We start from the raw sequence: 20,321 nt of genomic DNA, 5'->3' as shown, positions 1-20,321 counted from the left end.
AAGAATTTCAAAATTTACCTCAGTGGGTTTAGAAAGAATTGATCCCACCAAGCAAAGTCTACCACTGTCATTGACACAATTAAATAGTTAGGAAATAGGGATGTAGAGAATGCAGGTCACCCACGTGCACATCAGCACTTACTGAGCAATGTGACAGGCTTCAGGAGTTGCAGACCACGTCCCTGAGACAGGGAAAGGCCAGACTAGCCATACTTACTGCTTAGCCAAGACAGCACTGGGTCCTGGCTGATGTGCAGGAGTGAGGCTTTGCTTGCATGACATAAACTAATAAAGCAGTATTATCAAGTGAGGGGAGGCTTCAAGCTGTCCACAAGGCAGTTTGGACGGAACTGGGGTTAGAGATTATGAAAAAACGACTACTACAGAAGTTGAGAGATGGAGGAAAGTGTAATCTTTTATAGTCTGAGACTTAAAATGTACCGATAGGAAGACAGTATCTAGCATGAACCTCTGTGCCATTTACGAACTATGTCATTCAGGGTCCAACAGCACCGCAGTCAGGCTGAGTCTGCACAGTTCACTTGGCAGAAAGCAGCCCAGATGACGGCCTGTGGCCATGCTGTACTTGGCTGGACCCCACAGCTCTGGCTCACAGTGCCAGTCCGTGTATGCGGGCTGGGGGCCAAAGTGGGCAAAATAGAAGAGGACAAAGAAAATGGATTATTAACAAAGGTATCATTTTAACGGAGCCCACATCTGCTGCTCGTTTTTCTAATGTAGGAGCAAGTCTTGGAGTAGGGGAGGATTTAAGTGGAAAGGAAGAATAATTAGAACTTCTCTGAGACAAAAGAGAGTAACAAGAGATTGAAGACATTTAATGAGAGATGTAGACAGACTGCTAATGAATGCTTGTGAAGAATGTAAGAATGCAGTCAGTATTGGCACCGCTGATGGAAAGAAGTGCACAAGAGAGGTCCTAGATACTTATTAGCCTGATAGAAATTAAAAAAAAAACCTGACTGTAGCTGATTCAGAATCAGTTAAATAGAACTTCATACTCAATCTTGTAAAGAAGAGGGAAAGCAAGGGGAGGTGGGCACCAGTTTATTCCGAACAGAGCTATACTGCTTGTACATAAATTTAATAAAATTGGTAGAATTTACATGAAGACCCATGAGAAAGCTATTTGGCCAAATCTCTACAGTAGCCAGGGAAAAGAAATACAACTGAACAACAGAAAAGGTGAATTAAGAAAACAGCTGGCATTGGTTGAATCTGGAAAGTATTTAAATGATTAAGATCAGGGAAAACAGGTAGAGTCAAAAGTTTAAAAAATTGTTGATACAAATGCAAAATTATAGAAAAATTAAATAAGAAATATAACTATGAGCAAGGTAAGCATGATAAAATGCAGAAGAATAATGATTCAATATACTATGTTGATGCTGGGCTGCAATGGTGCAAGAGCAGCTTGTGCATTGGATCTCAATGAGTAATACAGCATCTTTGAGAGTCCATAAAATTTTGTGAAATAAAATTGTGTGCAAAGGCTATACAGATTTATGATCAGAAAACACTGAGAACAACACATACATGCAACAACTAAATCAGTGGAGCGTGGCGATTTTTAACATAGTATTTTTCCTTCCTCATAATGACTAGCCTGAGTAATTCAGCATCAGGGCATCACTGAAGCTAAGAAAGAATCTAGCAAGATTTTACTATAAACAACAATCGCCAGTTATCGCAATAAATATTTTACAATGAATAAAAAACGTCTGTGCTCAAAGTTATTAGGATCAATTCTCATCAGTCATCTACAGAACACACCCAAGCATTGAATCTGGGCTGCCTTCAGAACCTGGGGTTTGTGGTGTTTTAGCCTCATCATTTCCACAAGACTGACCCTGAGAAAGGCTACCTATAGCCATCCTGCTTTCAGACAATCTTCACCTTTTTTTTTTTTTTTTTTTTTGAAGTGATGCTGGCCACTGCAGAAACCAGGAACCTGGATGAGGTGGACTGCGGTCTGACATATTGAGAGCAATCACATATAAATTTTAGAACTATGGAAAACTGGTGAATTTAAACTCCAATTTTTAAAGCTGTACTTGAAAACATAGGGTTAATAAACTGGTATTATTTAACATCTATTGTTAGACAGACACATTTACTAAACAGCCGTAACATCCTGCTTAGTGAGAGAGTAGGCGCTATGCTAGGCAGCAGTTGGCACAGGTGAGAAGTGCTAAATGTAAGGGTTAATAATGACGTATCTGGCACAGCAAGCTGGATGAAAAGAAGAAAGGCAGATCACATTTAAAGTCTATGCTAGTTCCATTTGCCTAAATCATCCCTATAAGAGGAAAATCTGTAGGCCTGGTGATATGCTCACAGAAGCATTACTTGAGGGTTTTTTGCCATATTCACATGAAACTCTGGTTAAAAAAAAAAAAAAGAACTTTTTCCCTTCAAATTTAAAGACATCTATGTCACAAATAACGTTCTCAATATTAATGGTATGAATTGCCAGAAAAACCAAAAATATTTCAGGACTTTAAATACCATGGTAAGAAAGTATTTTCCTAAGGAATAGTCAAGAAGCTTTGCTGGGATAACAGACTGAAGTGTTCTAAGTGGTATTATGTAGATGAGCTAAAGTTAATGGATTTCAAAAACTCTTTTGCAATGTCATAACTCTCACTGCCACTTGAGATCTGCGTCAGACTTTTGAACCAGGCCAGTTAATCTTAAAATATATAGTGCTAGCAGCTTAATAAAGGGACAATCATGAAACTCCTAAAATTGCCAATCATTTGGTTATCTCATATAGCATTTTGCACATTGTTTTGAAAGATCTCTTACTTTATAAAGATTACAAAATGTGCTATTCAAAGAGGCCATCTGGACAACCTAAAGAAGATTGCACCCTGCATAACAGTAATGTTTCAGAGGCTACAGGGACATCCTTTGTGTGACTTTCTTTGTTACAGAAACAGGACTCTGAAGGGGGAAGAATATGTGGGTCATGGACTATGAGAAAACAATTCATCACAACAGAGCTCTTTCTCCTTTAGGAATTTTTCTAATCAGTCTATGCTTAGAGACTAGAGAGTTAACTATTGAAAGATACTTCTTGACAGTAAAACAAGCCTATCAAGGTGGTTACTGAACGCAGAACAGACTAATCGCTTACAGCACTGTAGTTCAGTAGACCAAGTCCCAGGCAGCTACTCTATGATTCTCAAAAATCCTCTGAATTTTGACAAGTTCATAATTTGTTCTTATCTGGTTCGAAGTCAACTTTGCAATCGGGGTTGCTTGACCCTCAGTCCCTTATCAAAAAGGGCCACAGAACTGTTCAGAAGACAACTGATGAATAGCACAGGAAACAGACTCCAAAGGAGCCCATTTTTTTCCAATCCTATACTGAACTTTAGGAGTAAAGGAAGATACAAACCAGTCCCTCCTGCAATGTAATCATTGTACAGTGAGCTCTAGATGGAAGCAGTAAGATGCAGACAGTGTAAGCACACTATTTAAGCCAGTCAGTTCATTTCCCTCAAAATGAATTGTCAGTATCCTTCTAATCTTTCCCGTGTAGTGACATCCTGTGCACTAGAAACAGTTAATACAATTGGAATAAGGAAGAGGATTTCCAATCTCATAATTCCATTTCCCAAGAAGCAAGCTACAGAAAATAGTCAGCCAAACTCTGCTAGTCTGACACATAACTTACTCTGCAAAGTGTTTTTTTTTTTCCTTCAATCTACTGTTTAAGGGGAGATGCACTATCCAGGCATAAGTAGTATAAGGATCAAACATACTTTTGAGCAGATAGCACTCACTGTATATTTAGAGCTTTTCATTTTACTAACCAGCAGAAATATCACTGCTTAAGATAGTTCTTTTCCTTTGAGCTGAATATTCCATCATTCTAAAGAGAGGGAATGGACCTGTTCATTTTAATATTCAGCAAGACAAAAGACATTCTTTAACGAAATAAAAGGACACATCCTTTATTGCAGAAACAATTTTAATAAGGTTAAAGTGTACAAAAAGGTACCAGAATGAATGCTAAAGGAAGATTAAGAAGCAATTGTGGCCTTACTGGACAATGTGTATTATATACTTCCTCATTCATTTGAGAGAACTCAGCTTTTTACAACTGTTCTATAATCATTCATCCTACACTGTTATGCTATCCCTTCTGCTGCTGCACTGAACACTAGGCTCACATGTTTCAGGAAGCTTGTACCTGGAAAAGTTTAACTTATTTTTATTTATCCACTTTATACAGTTTAACAAAACACTTCAACTTTTCTTAAAGCTTACTTGCAAGTCATGTTTTAAGGGCAATAGTCTACCACCTAGCTTTGGTAGTGGTTGATTTTTAAGAATATTTGTTATTCACACAATTTGCCTTGCGTATTTAAAATACCATCACTGAAGCAAAAGTTAATTTGTACAAAAGGACAATCAGAGAGGCTAAAAAAAGATTATTTTAGAACAGTTGTTTAAAGCCTTTACTGTATCATAGTCACTTCAAGCGTTGTGAAGCAATTTTCTACGATCTTGAGCTTTTCTTCAGAAAGTAGGTTTTCTTGCTTCAACTGTCCAATGAGAGCTTCTAAGGATCTGAGTCTCCCCAAAGTTTTTATCTCCTGCATTTCAAGTAGAGTTATCTTAGAGTGGAGCTTCGAAATTTTTTGCCAAAGGTGATCTCTGTCTATGTCTTGTTTGCAGTATGAATGTTCAGTTTGTAATACTTCAGTTCCACCATACGCATTCATATATGCAGATTTTTCTGTTTCTGTTTCTTCCGTGTCAAGAAACTCTTGCTTAATAGGCAGGAAAGAGCTGTTTACTACTTGAGGCTCTTCAGGACTCTCAGTTGGTACAATGATAGCAATGACAGATTCTTCACTTCCATTAAACTGTTCAATAGTTTGTGCGACTGTACTGACTAAAATGGCATCTTCACTTGTTGGCTGCATTTCAACAGAACAGCCTGCAATATGAGAGTTAGGATTTTCAGTTGGATAGTCAGTAATTGAAACTAAAGCATTTTTCAATTTCAGAGGTGAATTCAAGTAGTCAAGGTCTGTAAGCTGCAAGACTGTAGCTGTACAGCTTATTGGATTCTCTACAGAATTATGAACACTGGTAGATTCCATGTTCTGGACTGCTGCTGCCATTAAAATGGGAGTAGATTGATGCATATGCTGTTTAGATGAATTATTAAGGATTACACTGTCTGCTTGAAAGTCTTCCCTGTTTTGAAGTTGTAGTTTTCCCACTTGTAGAGGAAATGCAGTTGAGCAAACTACTTCTGCTTTTTCCTCTACATTTTCTGCAATTACAATATTTTTCTTTGGTGTACAAGGTTCAAGCGATACAGATACTTTATCTGACGCTACATTTGCACTTGCTTCTTCCTGGTCTTCTCTCTTTACCTCTTGTGGGTTGTGCTGAGAAGAGTCTTTTTCCTGGAGAAAAATAATGACATCTTGTAACTAGAAAAATCACTTGAACATAATAAAAGAAAAAAAAGTACAACCTTTATTCTGTGGCACGGTACTGTGTAACTCATAATTTGGATAAGCACTGCATAAAAAAAAAACACAGAAATTTGATAAAACAAATAACTATCTTCCATAAGTTTGTCATGACCTTTGTTTCAGGTCCTACACGCTCAAATTTTATCCAGAAGCTCTAAAGACAGTAATACTATCAGTCTGGGTAACATATGCGCCTAGAGATATAAAGGAGACATAGAACTTTATGATCAAAAATAAATTATTTTGTTAATGAGTCACAATTTCAGTTTCAGTAATTTACCAACTTCATTTCGTGCATTTCTCCCACCTCCAATATTGTTCTCTTCTTGATGATCCAGTAGAAGATAACTATGTGCCAGAGGAAATTAACATAGATTTGATGAAAATTAGGTGCCTGCATGGAATCGTGCTTTTATGTAACCAGTTGTACAACTCTGAGCAAGATAAGATAGAATAGTCTTCCTGGCACACCCATTGCAGCCTACACTCCTGAGCACTTAGGTATTAGAAAGGTTAGGGACAGGAAAGAGAAATCTGTAGTTTGAAACCAAAGCATTCTATAGCCAGTATTTATGCATAGTTAACAGAAGGCCTTACATGAACATTAGATTAAGAGCAGCTGCACAGGGCAAAAAAAAATTGTGTTCTCACACAAACGCTTCTGTAATTTACAGTTAAAAAAATAAAAAAATTGAACCTTCAATCAAAGAATGGAAAGTTGTTCTTCCTTCTCACTGTTTTTACACTATGCAATCACGTATTCATTTAGCATCAATCTGCTGACAAAATATTTTGATGGACTAGAATTCTATTTTCAAGATAAAATATGAACATATTACAGTTAAAAGAACAGCTGTATTACATAAATAGTTGGTTAATTTATTCTACAATAAAAAAACAAAACAAAAAAAAACCCAAGGTTACCTCATCATCTGGGGAAGAAAAAATTGTTGGTACAGCAGTATGTTTCAAGTATCGTATGCCCCATCGCACATCAAGGGAATCAGGGGTAAAATGATCACTGCAGAGAAGCTGGTGCTTACTTGGAGTCCATGCATCTCGTTTCATATTCCGCAGCCATTTCTCAAGTCTCTCTTTATCATGAAGTGGAAACCTTATTTAAAACAGTTGAGGGAGAAGACAATACTGGTTTTATTTTATTTTTTTAAATAAAGGATATCCCATTCTTCTGTACAGGGAAATCTTTCCTTACAAAAGGATTCAAACAATCCCTTTCTCTCTCTTTTTTTAAAAATACAAAATGCTTATCGTTATGTTGCATATATGTTAATCTAGTAAACATCCAAATTATTTATAGCTCCAGAGTTCAACATCATGATTTCTACAGGCCAAGACTTCCACATATGGTCTTTAAAAAGGCTTGATCCTCCAACACTTGCTCAGAAAACAGTTCTACTGAAGTCACAGAAACACTTCATTAAAAAATGTTAAAAATGTTTTAGAATTTGTGGGGCTTTTTTGTCTCACTAGACAAAATTAGTATGAAAACTTTTGTTATTAATTTTTGTTTAACAAAATATCTCTTAATTTGTGTCATACTTCTGATTCTCTGCTAACTCAGAAATATGAATTATAAAACGAGTGCAGGATTTAAACTTTGTTCAAGAAGCAAATGCATGAGATTTAAAGCACTTCTATAGCTTGTATTTCAGCTTTCTTACAGTGTTGAGAACCCAAAACGCAGTATTGTGCAATCCACAAATAACTTTTCAACCATCTAACCTAGCTGACAAGGAAAATGAAGAGCATAAACATTTATAGAAAAAAAACCTTGATTTTAAAGGTATATGCAAATGGTCAGGCAAATCATACGAGACAGAACTAAATTAAAAAAAAAGGCAAGCAAAGACACGTAATTTACTTAGCAAATCATCATAGACAGAAATTAGAGAGAGATTAAAGGCTTATCATGATGCATGCGCAGTCAAGCAGTTACGATAACTGCAACAATATTCAGACCACTCTTAGCTCTTATCCGTTACCAGACAGACATCAGAGTATCTGAATGTGCATACTGATTTCTCCGCTGCGTATCAAGTTTCTTTCAACTCTAGCATGCAACAACATATAGTACATAAACCATAACTTGAATTCTGAACACTGTTAAATGACTACTGTTAAGAAAGCAATATACCTTAGCATTATGTGCAATGAAAAAAGCTATGCTTTTGTCTATATGAAACTGCAGGAGAGAGATTGATGTGATCAGAAATATCCAGAAGCAAACAACTGCCTACAGCCTATTTACATGAGTCATTTCCATTTCCTCCCTAAACATGAACAGATGTTCCTAACTCCATTCCTCTTCCCTTAGCACTTTTTTTCCTTTTAATTAGTAATCAGTTCTTTTGATAAGTTATTACCATACATCAATGAACATTAATAGACCACAATAACATTAATAGGCCTGCAACACACATAAAGTTTGGGTCCGTGATGAAGTATTCCCATAGAGCGGAAGCTGAGGAGAGAACCTGGCAGGAGGAGGAGCTGTGTGTCGCCAGGATTCTACAAACAGCACTTGTGAGTTGGGCAATTTGATGGTGAACCCTACATCTCGCCCTCAGTGCCCCGATACTGCAGGTTTCCTCCAAACAGCTCCACATGGCAATGACTCTTCTGCAGGCCTACAGTATTCCAAAACTGCACACTTAGATGATTTTGAGAGGATGGTACCTGAAATTCATAGGTAAATTTGAACTCTGCCCCCTTCCCGAATCTTTTGGATTATTTTGCCATTTAAGCTTTCAAGTACTAAGGGAAAACAGCAAACATTTGATGCAACTTGCTCTGAGTATGTGTTGGAATGCAAGGAATAATGCTGGAGAGAACAAGATAACCTCTCAAGGACAGGTTAGGGGTTTAGCCTTTTCAAATCCTGCCTACTTAGATAGTATGCACCCAATAGCAATGCTCCAAGTATTACACAGCACGTCCCATGAACAGCAGAGCTTGGCCTGGGATGTTACTACATACCTCCGAAGAGGCCTTTCACTGACAGGACAGCCTCTTAGAAATTGAAGGCCATGCCAGCAACTGCACCTTCCTCTTCATGACTTAAGAGTATTTGCTTCTACTGCCATTACCCTTGCAGCACAGCTCTCACTGCCTTCCCCACAGTCAGTCTACTTCAGACTGGGAAACACAGAAATTCGTAGTGAGAGACAATGTCTGGTACCCAAAGTCTTTATTTTAACTAGGCAGCGAGTTTGCCAAAACCTGCTCCTGCTCTCATATTCCCTTATTCATCATTAGAATCTGTTCTGTTTTAAGTGAGAGAAAAAACTGGAAAAAAAAAATCAAAAGAGGAACTAGATAGAAGTTATTTAGGAGCAACCACCCACAGAAGTCAGAGGTGAAGAAAGACAGCAATGTAGTGCAGCTTGGCCAGCTGAAATTAGGACCTAGGGAAGGAAGTTAAGAAGGTGCCAAAAACCACAAAACAGCAGAAGATTTTCTGGGGACAGCAAGAGGGCAAGGGAATAAAAACTTATAAATCATTGCATTTCATATCAGTAGCAGTTGTTAACGTAGGGCATGAGTTCTCTGTAAAGCAAGTTTTAGCACCCCTTCCACAGGGCTAGGATACTAGTAACCCAGCCCAACTCAATGACTAAATAAAACAGCTCTATGTTTTTGAAGTCATCTTTAACCAATGCTATTCTTTGAATGCAAATATGTAACAGCACTCAAAGTTGTTCTGATCATCCATTTGATACTCACTTTCCCTAAAGCACTACAAATAAATTATTTCCCCTCATTCTCATTATTGTTTTATGCTTATCACATATACTGCTGAATCACACATTGCAGACATGTTTATACTGGGGTAAAGAGCTTTCCTCCAATCTAAACTAAAGTCTTTTTCTAAGCAATAGTCTTCCTGAGGGTCTTCCTACACAGGCTTGCTGATCCCGGAAGAGCAATTACCACTCAGCAATTGAACTAGATTTGCAGCTTAGTTGACAGTATAAGTTTTACCAAAATTATTTTTCTCTTTGTGAAGTTTACTCCTCAAACATTTCTGAAATGCTATAAAATTCTTTCCATTGACAAATGTTATTGTACTCTTATTCAACAGAAATACCTCAGCACGTAGGCACACTGTGCTCCTCTCAGGGTTCAGAAACACTGTCTTAAACTCACAACTGTGCAAATGGACAGCCACATAACTGCAACAGTACAGAGGTCAGGGTAGCCCTGGGGTGGTGAATAATTCATCAGGTGGCCTGCCAGTGCTAACATCAACTGCAGCTAACATCAACTGATTTTTAGCAACCAAGTTAGCTTACAACTATCTCAAATGCCTCCATACAAACCAGCAATACTTCTGCCTACAGTGTGGCCACTAATTTTAGTGGGTACATTTTTATTTTAGAAAATCAGGACGTATTTACTTTTCCATTCTATTAAGCCCTTTGTTTCCAACCTGTCAGACGCAGAAGCCGCACTCAGCTACTCCACCATTAAGCAGGGGTGCTAGCCCAGCTAAAATATCCCTTTCCAGAAAGGCTTGAAAAAAAATTGGGTAACCATCACCCTTGCTAGTTAGCTCTAACAGCTAGCCAGCCTCACGGCTGTAAGCACAAACTTTACGTTTTATTGGCATCTCTCCGGTTCTACTTGTATTAGTTCCCTCTATGCCTGTTACAGGGCTCTTCGATATGCTCCTGTTTCTCCCAGGGAAAACCCCCTCTCAGGAAGCACCCGCCAGCCTTCTGGCACCTACAATACTCATCTCTGCAGCCCTTTCTCCACACGCCTCCCCCTCCCCAAAAGGGCCTCTCCCTCCAGCCACGCCAAACCACGCACAAGCTCCAACCCTGCTACCAGTCTCGCGGGGCTACCTCCTCCTCACCCCCCCCCAAAAAAATTACATTTTTCGGCCGTAATTGCCCCCTTCTCCTCCCCCCCCTCCCCACTCCGGCTCCTGAGGGGTCGCTAATGGCCGCACCTCAGTCAGGGCTGGGCCCCCCCCCCCGGCCCCGGAGATGGCGACCGCCATCTCCGGGGCCGGGGGGCAGCCCTGCCCTAGGCCCGACCCCTGCCCCGCTACCACTCAACCCCAGCCCGGTGGCTTACGGGTAAAAGCTGAGCTTGCGCTGGTCCCGGGCGCTTTGACCTCCGCGGTTCTTGCAGCAGGACGCCGCGCAATAGCGCGGCATGGCGGAGTGGCCCGGCTGTGAGGCGGAACCATCCGCACAGCGCCAGCGGAGGATTGGGGAGGGGGGGATAGTAGTTGGGGGGCGGGGAGGGGGCAGCAGGAACCGCGGGGACCAGCCGGCCCGCGCCCTCTTCCTTCCGCCCCTGGCTGTGGGCGGAGCCCCGCTCAGGCGGTGACGTCAGCGCGCCGGCGGCAACAACAGCCGTCCGCGTGCGCCCCCGCGGCCGCGTCACGTGGTGGGCCGGCGGGCCAATGGCGCAGCGCTTCGTGTAGAAATCGCTGTTGGCTGTGCGGGCCTGCGCGCTCGCGGCTGTTGGGGGAGAGCGAGCGGCGCGCGCGGGGCGCTGAGGGGCGCTGAGGGGCGGCGGCGGCCTCGGCGGTGGCGGCAGTGGTGGCGGGTCAGGTAAGGGGCGGTGGGGGAGAGGGCTGCGGCCGAAGGGCTCGGGGAGGACACGGGGCGCTGAGGCGGCTGGGGGCAGGGCGGAGGGGCTGGGGAGGTTAGGGGAGGCACAGGGAGCCTGGGGAGTGGGGGAGAGGAGGCCTTGGGCTACTGTGGGAGGGGGCAGCGGGGCCAAGTGGGGTGGCTTTATCCGCCTTCGGGGCGGCTCCAGCCTCCCCTTTTACTGTAGGCCCTTCTGGGGTCTTAGCAGGGCCGGTGAGGCGGTGGGACAATGCCATTCGCGCGTCCATTATCCAGCTCCTGCTCGGTATCGCTGTAGGACATAGCTTTAGTGAGGCTCAGTTGGGATCTGGCGAGGGAAGATGTCATGGGAGACTTTGTCTCATTTTACTACTCTCAGGAGGAAGAAAGAGCAGCCTTCCACTTCTGGTTTTACTTTCTGGTCAGTATAGGACAGGTCAGGGAAAATACAAGCCCTGGAGTTTGTCAGGCTTCTTTTCTGTAGCTAGCTGTAGTGAAAGAGAGACTTGCTTACTCATTGGGTTAGTTGTGATGTGGGAACCGATGGAAAACTTTTTGTGACTTTGTTGCTAATAATAGAATATCTGGGAAAATAGCTATGTGAAAGTCATCACATTTCCATTTGCTAGTGCATCGCAACGTATATGATTACAGCATAAGTAGTCACAGCAGTTGAGATCTATATCTGTTTATCCAATGCAGTTGTATAACTAATCTGTGTTACTGAAATCTCCAACTTTATTGCTAGATGAACCCAAATAAAATGTGGAGAGTAGGTTCTTACAGCACTCTTTAAAAATAATTGTTTGGAGGGACACTTTTGTAGTACGATCTTAGAGTCAAGGTGTACACAGAACTTATGAGTTCTGGAACAGAAAACGTCATAAATAATTAGTATTTAAAGCCTGGAAAATGAAACTTGCCTGTGCATTTCTGATCTGGAAACTGAAGGAGAGGAGAGGTATGCAGAGTAAGTGATTAAAAGATACTTTCTTTTGAAAATGATTGTAAAAAGAGCTGGGGATGGTGTGTATAGGGGGAGAAGTCTGGCCTTTAGCATTTTAATTAACAGTAGCAATACTGAAATACTGACAATAAATAGGTTAAAAATCAATAATTGATGATAGTGCCTAAATACAAGACTTGCTAGTTCTTTTGGATAAAGATGTTTATCTGCTTAGAATGCTTCTTATATTTGAGTTTCATATATATTTCACTAGATTTGATTTTCATTCTTATTTGAATTTTATTGAGTTGTTCAAGGGTAGCGTTAAATCTGTCTACATTTTGAAGGCTCCTTTGTATAAAGCTTGACTGGTTTGCTGAAGAGGTTTTCAGGAATTTCTTTTTAAAATGTGAAAAAATATGTCCATTATCATTTGTGTCTAGTTTTTTTTTAACAAGTCTTTGGTACCAATCCATTAAAAATGCTTCAGAATTACAGATAAAACTAGAAGCAATAGAGCATAGAATTTCATTACCGGAAACCTAATGTAAAATTGCAGAAATAGTGAATTACACATAAGTTTTCCTATCAGTGTAGTAGAGGTTGAGAAGCTTAGGCAGAGCAGAAAACTTTAGAGCATTGACTTTATGTTCTTGGGTTCTGACAGTCTTGGGAATTACAGGTTTTGGCTCTTAGTGAAGGAGAGAAAAGTCAAAAAGATGTTAAAAAGAGCATTGAGATCAGCCATAGCAGAAAAGAGTAGGTGATTATATAAGCAAAATACAGTTGCGGGGACAATAAATAAAAGAAAAATAGTCTCTGGTGTGAGATTAAGACATAAATCTATATCTGCAAAGCGTAAGGATGAAGAAAGCACAAAAGGAATGGAAGGTTGTATGAGTGAGTAGCACCAAAGTGGTAGTGCTTGAGATTAGTGAACTGGTGGGAGAGAATAACTGGAAAACTTCTTGTACTAAAAACATTCCTGGTATCATATAAGAAGAACACTGAGAAGAATTATCCACTTAATATCTAAATACACTGATCAAAATGCAGTTTGTTTCAAGTACTACCCCTTAAAACTTGATATCGTGCAGGCTGCCAGCCAAAGACACGCTTAAGAGGGCGTGGTTATGTTATCTTTTATGAGCTTTATGCTCTGCTGTCACAGCATTCAGTTTAGTCCCTCAATTACCCTTTAGAAGTTTTTTTTTTTTTTCCTCCCTCTTTTTAATGCTCGGATATTAGTTTTCTTTAGAGGTTATGCCCTTTCTACTAGGGGCATGCTTGTATTGTTGTCACATACCAGCCAAAACTTTAATGTTGAGCACACAGCAATGTTAGTTTATTCAGTTTTCACAAAATGACTTTATCAGGCAACTAATACTATACTTAAAATTTTTTTTTTTCTCCTTAAGTTGTACTTCTGATAGTCTCAAATCAGAATAGTCTGGTGCAGGGGACATGTTACTCTTTGTATATTCAGGGCACTGTCAGGCATTCTGCTGTTCAGATGACAGCATTCTATCTTTGAACATTCATATTTCTATACTGTATGTTTTAAAATGCTATTTTCAATATGCAGAGGCATTCAAATGCCATTTGGTTTCCTATCCTGATAAGAAGAGCCCACTTTTTGTCCTTTATATAATCATGAAAGATGATATGACTCTATGGAGCTGATTTTCTTATGACTGTTGTTTGTGCAACTTTTACCCTGACTTCTAGCATCAACTTATTTTTAAATATAAGCTCTTTTTATTAGTATTGTATTTGTCAAATAGTTAAGAATTGTTAATTAAATTGTTGAAGCAAGTTTGTCTTCTATACAAGACTTTCTTTTTTCACTTCAATTCAGACATTGAGTTTCATTTGTAAGCCCTTACATTCAGTGGTATTTATCACACAAGTCTTTTGATACAAAGGAGATATGGTAGGTGTTTTTATTCAAAACACAATCTATTATGAAAGTGTCTTCAGCCCAGCCCATTGTAACGAAAAGGAAAATACGCCCGAGTTGACTGAACTGTGCACTCTAAATGAGTATTTAACTCTTGTGTTCACCTTAGGTCTGTTAAATGACCTTCTTAAGTTTAGCATGAGTGTCTTAAGTCGTACCGTCCTACACCTTACAGTCAATCTTTAGGCTTATTATGTTTTCAGATTCTTGTTGTTGCACAGGTTAATGACCGAATTATTCACCGAGTATTTTGAATTGATTTTGCAGCCTGCTCTTTAATTTAGAGCTGCCACGGCTATGGTCTTGGAACCCAAGCCATTGTTTCAAGCTAGTTCAGGTCCATCAGCATGGACTGCGTTTGATGCAGTGAAAGGTATTGTGTATTTACTTCAGCAGCTGGAAACAGGACTATGGGGAGAGTGTACTGGTAAGGACAGGTGTAAAACAAAGAAAAAGTGTATTAAAGTGTACTTGTGATGCAGGTGAACAGGAATTTGCAGAGTCTTAATTCATCTTGCATTCTGTAACTATACAACCAGGGAAGCCAGGTTCATTAGCACATGTGAAACTGCATACTTTCATCTCTGTCACCAAGTGACTCCTAAAACATACAGATCTTCCTCTTACAGCTTATAGATGTACTTTTTCTTTAAGTTGTTGTGAATCCTAAACGACGTTGTTCTTCAAGTATGTTTCTTTTTCTTTCTAGGAACCACAGACATGGCAACTACACAATCTGTCTTCACATTTGCTCTCTGCATTTTAATGATAACTGAATTAATACTGGCTACAGAGAGCTATTATGATATCTTAGGAGTTCCAAAAAATGCATCTGACCGCCAGATTAAGAAGGCATTTCACAAGCTGGCTATGAAATACCACCCAGACAAAAATAAGAGTCCTGGTGCAGAAGCAAAATTTAGAGAAATTGCCGAAGGTAATACATACTAACTTTAGTCCTAATAACTAGATACATGTTCACATATCTGTGAACAAATGCAGTAATTTAAGTGCACTCTGTTTTTACTGGATAAGGGGTGAAAAGCTTTATTTTCTTATTTCTGCTTCTGTGATGTCAAATGTTCAGTATCAGCATCTGACTCATTTTTGTGTCCTTGCCCATAGGCAAGCCTTTTACACAATTTAGGCATTCTTGGCTATTTGGCTTATGACTCTTAGCACAAAAGTTTTTGGCAATAGGCCAAAGTTCTTTCCTTAGCACTAGGAGGCTGTTTCAGATATTATTCTTATCTTTTGACCTGTCTAGTTGGATGCAGTTCAGGATTATTAGGGCTTCAGAGGGACCTAAGAGCAGCTTTCCAGTACTTATTTGGAGGTTATCAAGAAACTGCAGCCAAGCTCTTCAGTGGTACATGGTACAAGAGAATAGGCACAAGAGGCTCAGACTGGCTATAAAAATAAACTTTTTTTTTTATCATTGAGGACAGGCAAGCACTGGAACAGGTTGCCCAGAGAGGTGCTCTCTCCATCCTTGGAGGTTTTCGTGAATGACCGAATAAAGCCCTGAGTCTGATCTCATAGCTGACTCTACTTTGGGCAGGAGGTCGTGCTGCTTTCCTGAGATAGGAACTCAGTAGGCAGCTCATTTTGTTAGGGAGAGCTCCCTTCCTCCCTCCTTCCATCTTTCTGATGGCTGTGCGTTACTGCTGTTTTCTTTCAAATATAAATACTAATCTTTATTGCTAGTTTATTAACTGCATTGTGTTATGTGCAGTTCATAGATTGACAATATAATCTGTCCTGATAGTTTAGCCAGATTTCTTTTGAAACAGTTTATTCTGGATTTTAGAATGTCAATCAAATGGTAAGCTTAATTTGACTTACATGTCTAATGAAAGTCTTGCTTGAAATATGTCCTGTGGAGGGAGTGGGAGGGAACTTTCGTTTTGTGTATTTGTGTGTGGTTTGCTTTCCTTTTTTTTCTTTCTTATGAAAGTGTAAATAATAACTTTTTGAACTTTTTTTTTAATGGAAATAGCATATGAAACATTATCAGATGAGAACAAACGAAGAGAATACGATCAGTTTGGCCGTCATGGAGGACAGGGAAGTAATGGAAGCCCTTTCCATCAGTCATTTAATTTCAACTTTGATGATTTGTTCAAAGACTTTGACCTCTTTAGTCAAAACTCACGGTCAAAAAAGCACTTTGAGAGTCACTTCCGAAGTCATCGGGAAGCTCACAGTCGGCAAAGACGTTCCTTCCAGGAATTCTCCTTTGGAGGTGGACTATTTGATGATGTGTTTGAAAATATGGAAAAAATGTTTTCTTTTAGTGACTTTGAAAATGCACACCGACATGCAGTGCGAACTGATAACAGGTTTCATGGATCTAGCAAGCACTGTAGGACTGTCACTCAGCGGCGAGGAAACATGGTTACTACATATACAGACTGTTCGGGGCAATAATGTTTCCTTTCTGTTTTCATCTCTTTTCTTCTCCTTTCAACATCTTCATAATCTTTCTTGGTTTTGTGCTAATATGGAGAAATTTCTTTAAACTCTCTGTTCTAAAAAACACTTAACGTTACTGCTATAAAGAAATTTTAGATAAAACTAATCCTTCTAATGGAAACAACATGCATTTGGGAAATGAAATGTCTCAAAAGCTGCTTAGAATGGGAAGGGGAAAGAAATGATCTCATGTGACAGAAGAAGAGATATATATATATATATTTTTTTTCAGTTTAGTAAACACTTTCCGTAAATTTGAACTTTAACACATGATAATTTTTATTTTTAGAAATGTAATATAAACTTTTTTCCTCATATATGCCAGTTCAGGGTGTTTGAGTTGCTGGTGTAGGAATTTCAGCAGAGGAGACAGGAGTTGCTTTATGCTGAAGTGTTGCCTTTTTTTTTTTTTTTTTTCCCCCTCCCCCTTAATATATTTCCAAGTTTTCACTTGCAGTTTTCACCTGATACGGACTTACTGTGTGAATTAATCGTATTTGGCACAAAATAGAAGTGGAAATGCGACTTACCTGGGTCTTAATTTGAATACTCTATTCAGTGTTGTTTAAATGTATTAAAAATAAAACCCTTTTTCTTTTAAATTGGGTAGTAATAAGAGGAAGTACGTTAAGATTGTGCTTCACCCAGAAAGTGATTTGGAGTTGCTTGTATTTCTAAGTAGCCTTACATAGGCCTCTGAAGATTTTAGGATGTGAATGACCCTTGAATGCTTTAGGTCTATTCATGGGTACAAGTTTCTGTGCACGCAAGGTCTTTGTTTTTTTTCTTATTTTTCTTCATACAAACTTCTTTTTACCCAGTTTGAAAGAGCATACTGAATATTCTCTTGTTTTGTGCTTATTATATTACCACATGTGAAATGTAGTTTCCATAGCTCAGTTTATTGAATTTAAATACTCCTCAGAGCTCTGGTGAACTTAAACAAGATAAGCTTAGCTCCAGATGCCTAGTGTTTCTGGAAGTTTCTAAATAAGGAATAAATATATTGTGTTTAGAATGACTGACTTATTATCTTGTCAGCAGGAATTTTTCAGCTTTGCAATTTGAAAGGTAAGCTCTTAGCATAAATAGAGAGTAATAACTGAAACTACAATTGTTGTATTCATCTAACTCCTTGTGGTGCTGGAATCTGATAATAAAGACAATACTAATGGATCACAATTTCAGCACTGTGGAAATCCTTAACCGGTATAAACTATTTAAGAGGTGGAAAAAATGGTATTTTAGTGGATGTCAATCGCAAAGTTCTGCTTTATTTCTTAACTAGTAATACAGATCCAGTATATTGAACTGATTCCCTTTAATAAGATTGCTGTCACCCACAAACAGGGATTTAGGAGATAAGGGTTTACCTTTCAGATGGATTGCATGAGCAAAATGAGCATCTTAAACAGCAGTGTTTTAAATAGTCTTTGATTTCTTACAATCTTTATCAGAAAGAGATTTAACCCTTTACTGCTCAGACTGATATTGAAAGCTGCCTATTTGCTAAGTAACTTTAACCTTCCCCACAAGGGTATGTATTATTGCTTGTTCAGTTTTCATTCACTAAATACTTAGAATGGATTGTTGCATTATACTAAGTGCTTTTCCTTTCCATGTTCTTTATTTATTAATAGACTAATACCTCATATATGGTCTTTATAAAAAGCCAGTAATTTGTGCAACATTATCGGAATGTGCAATATTCTCGTAGTAGGAAAAATGCTGGGGTGTGTGTATGTTTATTTCCTCCTTTTTCATTGCTAGTAGAGATTTTAGTTTCTTCCGTAAAATTAATGTATGACTCAACTTAAGTGTGTAAATCATGTAGATTTCTGCATTTTTTTTTCTTTAATGTGCTCCGTCAGTCCCAGGCATGAATCAAATAATCTGTCTGGTTCATACCAACCTGGGCATCCAAGTGAACAAATTATTATCTTCAAGTTCTGAATTACTTTATCTCACAAATATGAAGTTTTTTGTTCTTGTTATTTTAAGAGAGAGGAGGTTTCAGTATCCATTTGAGAAAAATTGTTCACACGGATGAGTAAAGACTTGCTGTGGAAGGATGCAGCCTTTAATATTAAATGTAAGAGTATCAGTGAGTCATCTCTAGAGACGCTGACTACTGGAACTTAGTGTGAGGCAACCCTACAAACAGGATGGAAAGGTAAAATATTAATATCTTAGTCTGGGGAATATTTTAACCGTTTAAAAAAAAAAAATCCTTCAGAAATAACAGAACTGGAGGTGTTTTTTTTAAGCATGAGTGAAGGAAGATTTGAAGTCCCTACTTATAACCAAGCTACTGATCTCTCCTAAGGGTAGTTTTCTCTTGTGAACTTGGATCTGTTCTACAAGAGGAGTCTATTTGTGTAATCCTGAATTAGAGGAGAGAAGATAAAATGAGCTCTTAAAACCGCTCGAAACACAACAATCCCAAAAATTGAGGTACATTTTTAGTGAGCGAGTGCGTTGTCTTTCGGGGATAATTTTAGGTGAAGACCAGGGGTCCTTGGCTGCTTCAAGGTTAGCATCTCTCTAAGGATGCCCAAAACTTCATTAATGCAAAGTATGCTTGTTCTCCTTTTTAAAGTTTAAGTATGAAGATATTAATGAAATGAGGATTGTTTGTTTTCTAGCTAATTGACTTTTAGCTGAAGGAGTGCAGGCCGGCTATTCACTGTCAGCATTCTTTAGTTCCATCAGAACACAAGCTTGCAAAACATGTGCTTCTCACGTATTCAGAGCTCTTGCACATTCTTTTCCTATTTATAGCGTTTGCTTCATGGCAGGCTCTTGAGTGGAAGTCCTGATGCAACCGTATGACACCCCTGACTTCAGAAGTTTCTCAAGTTCTTGGGTTGTATCTTGCCGCCTTTGGTTTCCATATCTTATAAAAGACCCAGCAGAAGCTATTTTTGTTATTGGAGGGTGGAAAAATACAATTCTTCTGGATTTCTTGAAAGATATTTACACATACATAACTCAAATGCTTAAGTTCCTAAAACTTCATGAAAGACGAGTGCTTTACTTACATGTTGTTTTGTTTCCATTTTTACTTTTGAAACACAGTTGGTATCTAGTAGAAATGAAACTACTGTAAACTTAATTAGGGTGCCATTGCATTAAATCTGTGGAAATGTTCATGTGTCATTATTTTATTATGATTTTTAAGGTAGTCTCAAGCACTTACATTTTATAGACCACCACATTTTCCCTGGAAAAAATCTATGGGATTATGAAAAGTGGGAAGGTAAAAGTAGAGCTCATTGAAGTGGGGGCAGGGGCACGGAATTTCCCTGCTCTCTTTCTTACAGAGAGACAGACATGGGGAATCGGCTGGAGTTTAGGGATTATGCAAGTATACTAAGCAGGCAAAAAAAAAAGCCTATGCAAAAGGCCTTTTCCTTAGAGGCAGTAGGTATAACAGCTGAAAGCCTCTTTGCCTTGAGGACTGCTGCATCTCTCCTTGCTGCCTAAACTCTGTCTACCCTTCTGAGGGGTGTAGCAGTGGTGGATTCCCGCTGGAAAGTACAGATTCTGAAGCGGAGATGAGGATGTCGTCATGCTGATTTGAGAGTTCACCTTGTGACTGCTTGTAACTTCTTGTTTTCTGGACCTAATCCTGAGAAGGAGGAGAACTTGAAAGTGTTAGGACTTGGTATGTCTCTGCATCAGGCCATCTGTCATTGGAACTTGCTTTCCTCGAACCTAAGCAAATCTCCCATCTTAACAACGCAAAAACAAATTTTGGATACTAAATGTGATAGAGCTAGTGGCAGATCTGTGTCAGAAATATCTATTAA

The 20,321-nt window shown here is 39.1% G+C and overlaps 2 protein-coding genes across 5 annotated transcripts; one reads left to right on the top strand and one right to left on the bottom strand.

The window, feature by feature from the left end:
- Nucleotides 1-3,979: 3,979 nt before the first annotated feature.
- THAP5 (THAP domain containing 5) lies at nucleotides 3,980-10,935 on the bottom strand. Of its 2 annotated transcripts, XM_068933166.1 has the most exons (3): nucleotides 10,626-10,935; nucleotides 6,447-6,636; nucleotides 3,980-5,450 (listed from the first exon to the last, which is right to left on the bottom strand). In XM_068933166.1, exons 1-3 carry the CDS (start codon nucleotides 10,706-10,708, stop codon nucleotides 4,488-4,490), a joined length of 1,236 nt encoding a protein of 411 aa, XP_068789267.1. In that variant the 5' UTR covers nucleotides 10,709-10,935; the 3' UTR covers nucleotides 3,980-4,487. The 2 variants fall into 2 exon arrangements, with proteins under 2 accessions (XP_068789267.1, XP_068789277.1); XM_068933176.1 differs by lacking the exons at nucleotides 6,447-6,636; nucleotides 10,626-10,935 and adding an exon at nucleotides 5,522-5,744 and having other exon boundaries at nucleotides 3,980-5,477.
- Nucleotides 10,936-10,964: 29 nt separating this feature from the next.
- On the top strand, nucleotides 10,965-19,659 carry DNAJB9 (DnaJ heat shock protein family (Hsp40) member B9). Of its 3 annotated transcripts, none has more exons than XM_068933194.1 (3): nucleotides 10,965-11,110; nucleotides 14,744-14,971; nucleotides 16,034-19,659. In XM_068933194.1, the coding sequence occupies exons 2-3, from the start codon at nucleotides 14,755-14,757 to the stop codon at nucleotides 16,462-16,464; spliced, it is 648 nt and encodes a 215-aa protein (XP_068789295.1). In that variant the 5' UTR covers nucleotides 10,965-11,110; nucleotides 14,744-14,754; the 3' UTR covers nucleotides 16,465-19,659. The 3 variants fall into 3 exon arrangements, with proteins under 3 accessions (XP_068789295.1, XP_068789305.1, XP_068789288.1); XM_068933204.1 differs by having other exon boundaries at nucleotides 10,999-11,105; XM_068933187.1 differs by lacking the exon at nucleotides 10,965-11,110 and adding an exon at nucleotides 11,356-12,098.
- Nucleotides 19,660-20,321: the final 662 nt, after the last annotated feature.

The sequence above is a fragment of the Struthio camelus genome, chromosome 1 (genome assembly GCF_040807025.1).
Source record: "Struthio camelus isolate bStrCam1 chromosome 1, bStrCam1.hap1, whole genome shotgun sequence".
Classification (NCBI taxonomy): domain Eukaryota; kingdom Metazoa; phylum Chordata; class Aves; order Struthioniformes; family Struthionidae; genus Struthio; species Struthio camelus.
The sequence above is the reverse complement of the archived record's forward strand: the minus strand, read 5'-3'. Positions and strand labels throughout refer to the sequence as shown.

What these genes read in the sequence shown, in the direction of transcription:
- THAP5 (XM_068933166.1), bottom strand. Translation starts at nt 10,708, where the DNA reads ATGCCGCGCTATTGCGCGGCGTCCTGCTGCAAGAACCGCGGAGGTCAA. An exon ending in CGCAAGCTCAGCTTTTACCC is followed by an intron (nt 6,637 to 10,625) that starts GTAAGCCACCGG and finishes GTTTTAAATAAG; the next exon opens with GTTTCCACTTCATGATAAAG. An exon ending in TTTCTTCCCCAGATGATGAG is followed by an intron (nt 5,451 to 6,446) that starts GTAACCTTGGGT and finishes ATTTTTCTCCAG; the next exon opens with GAAAAAGACTCTTCTCAGCA.
- DNAJB9 (XM_068933187.1), top strand. Translation starts at nt 12,041, where the DNA reads ATGAAACTTGCCTGTGCATTTCTGATCTGGAAACTGAAGGAGAGGAGA. An exon ending in GGAGAGGAGAGGTATGCAGA is followed by an intron (nt 12,099 to 14,743) that starts GTAAGTGATTAA and finishes TTTTCTTTCTAG; the next exon opens with GAACCACAGACATGGCAACT. An exon ending in ATTTAGAGAAATTGCCGAAG is followed by an intron (nt 14,972 to 16,033) that starts GTAATACATACT and finishes TAATGGAAATAG; the next exon opens with CATATGAAACATTATCAGAT.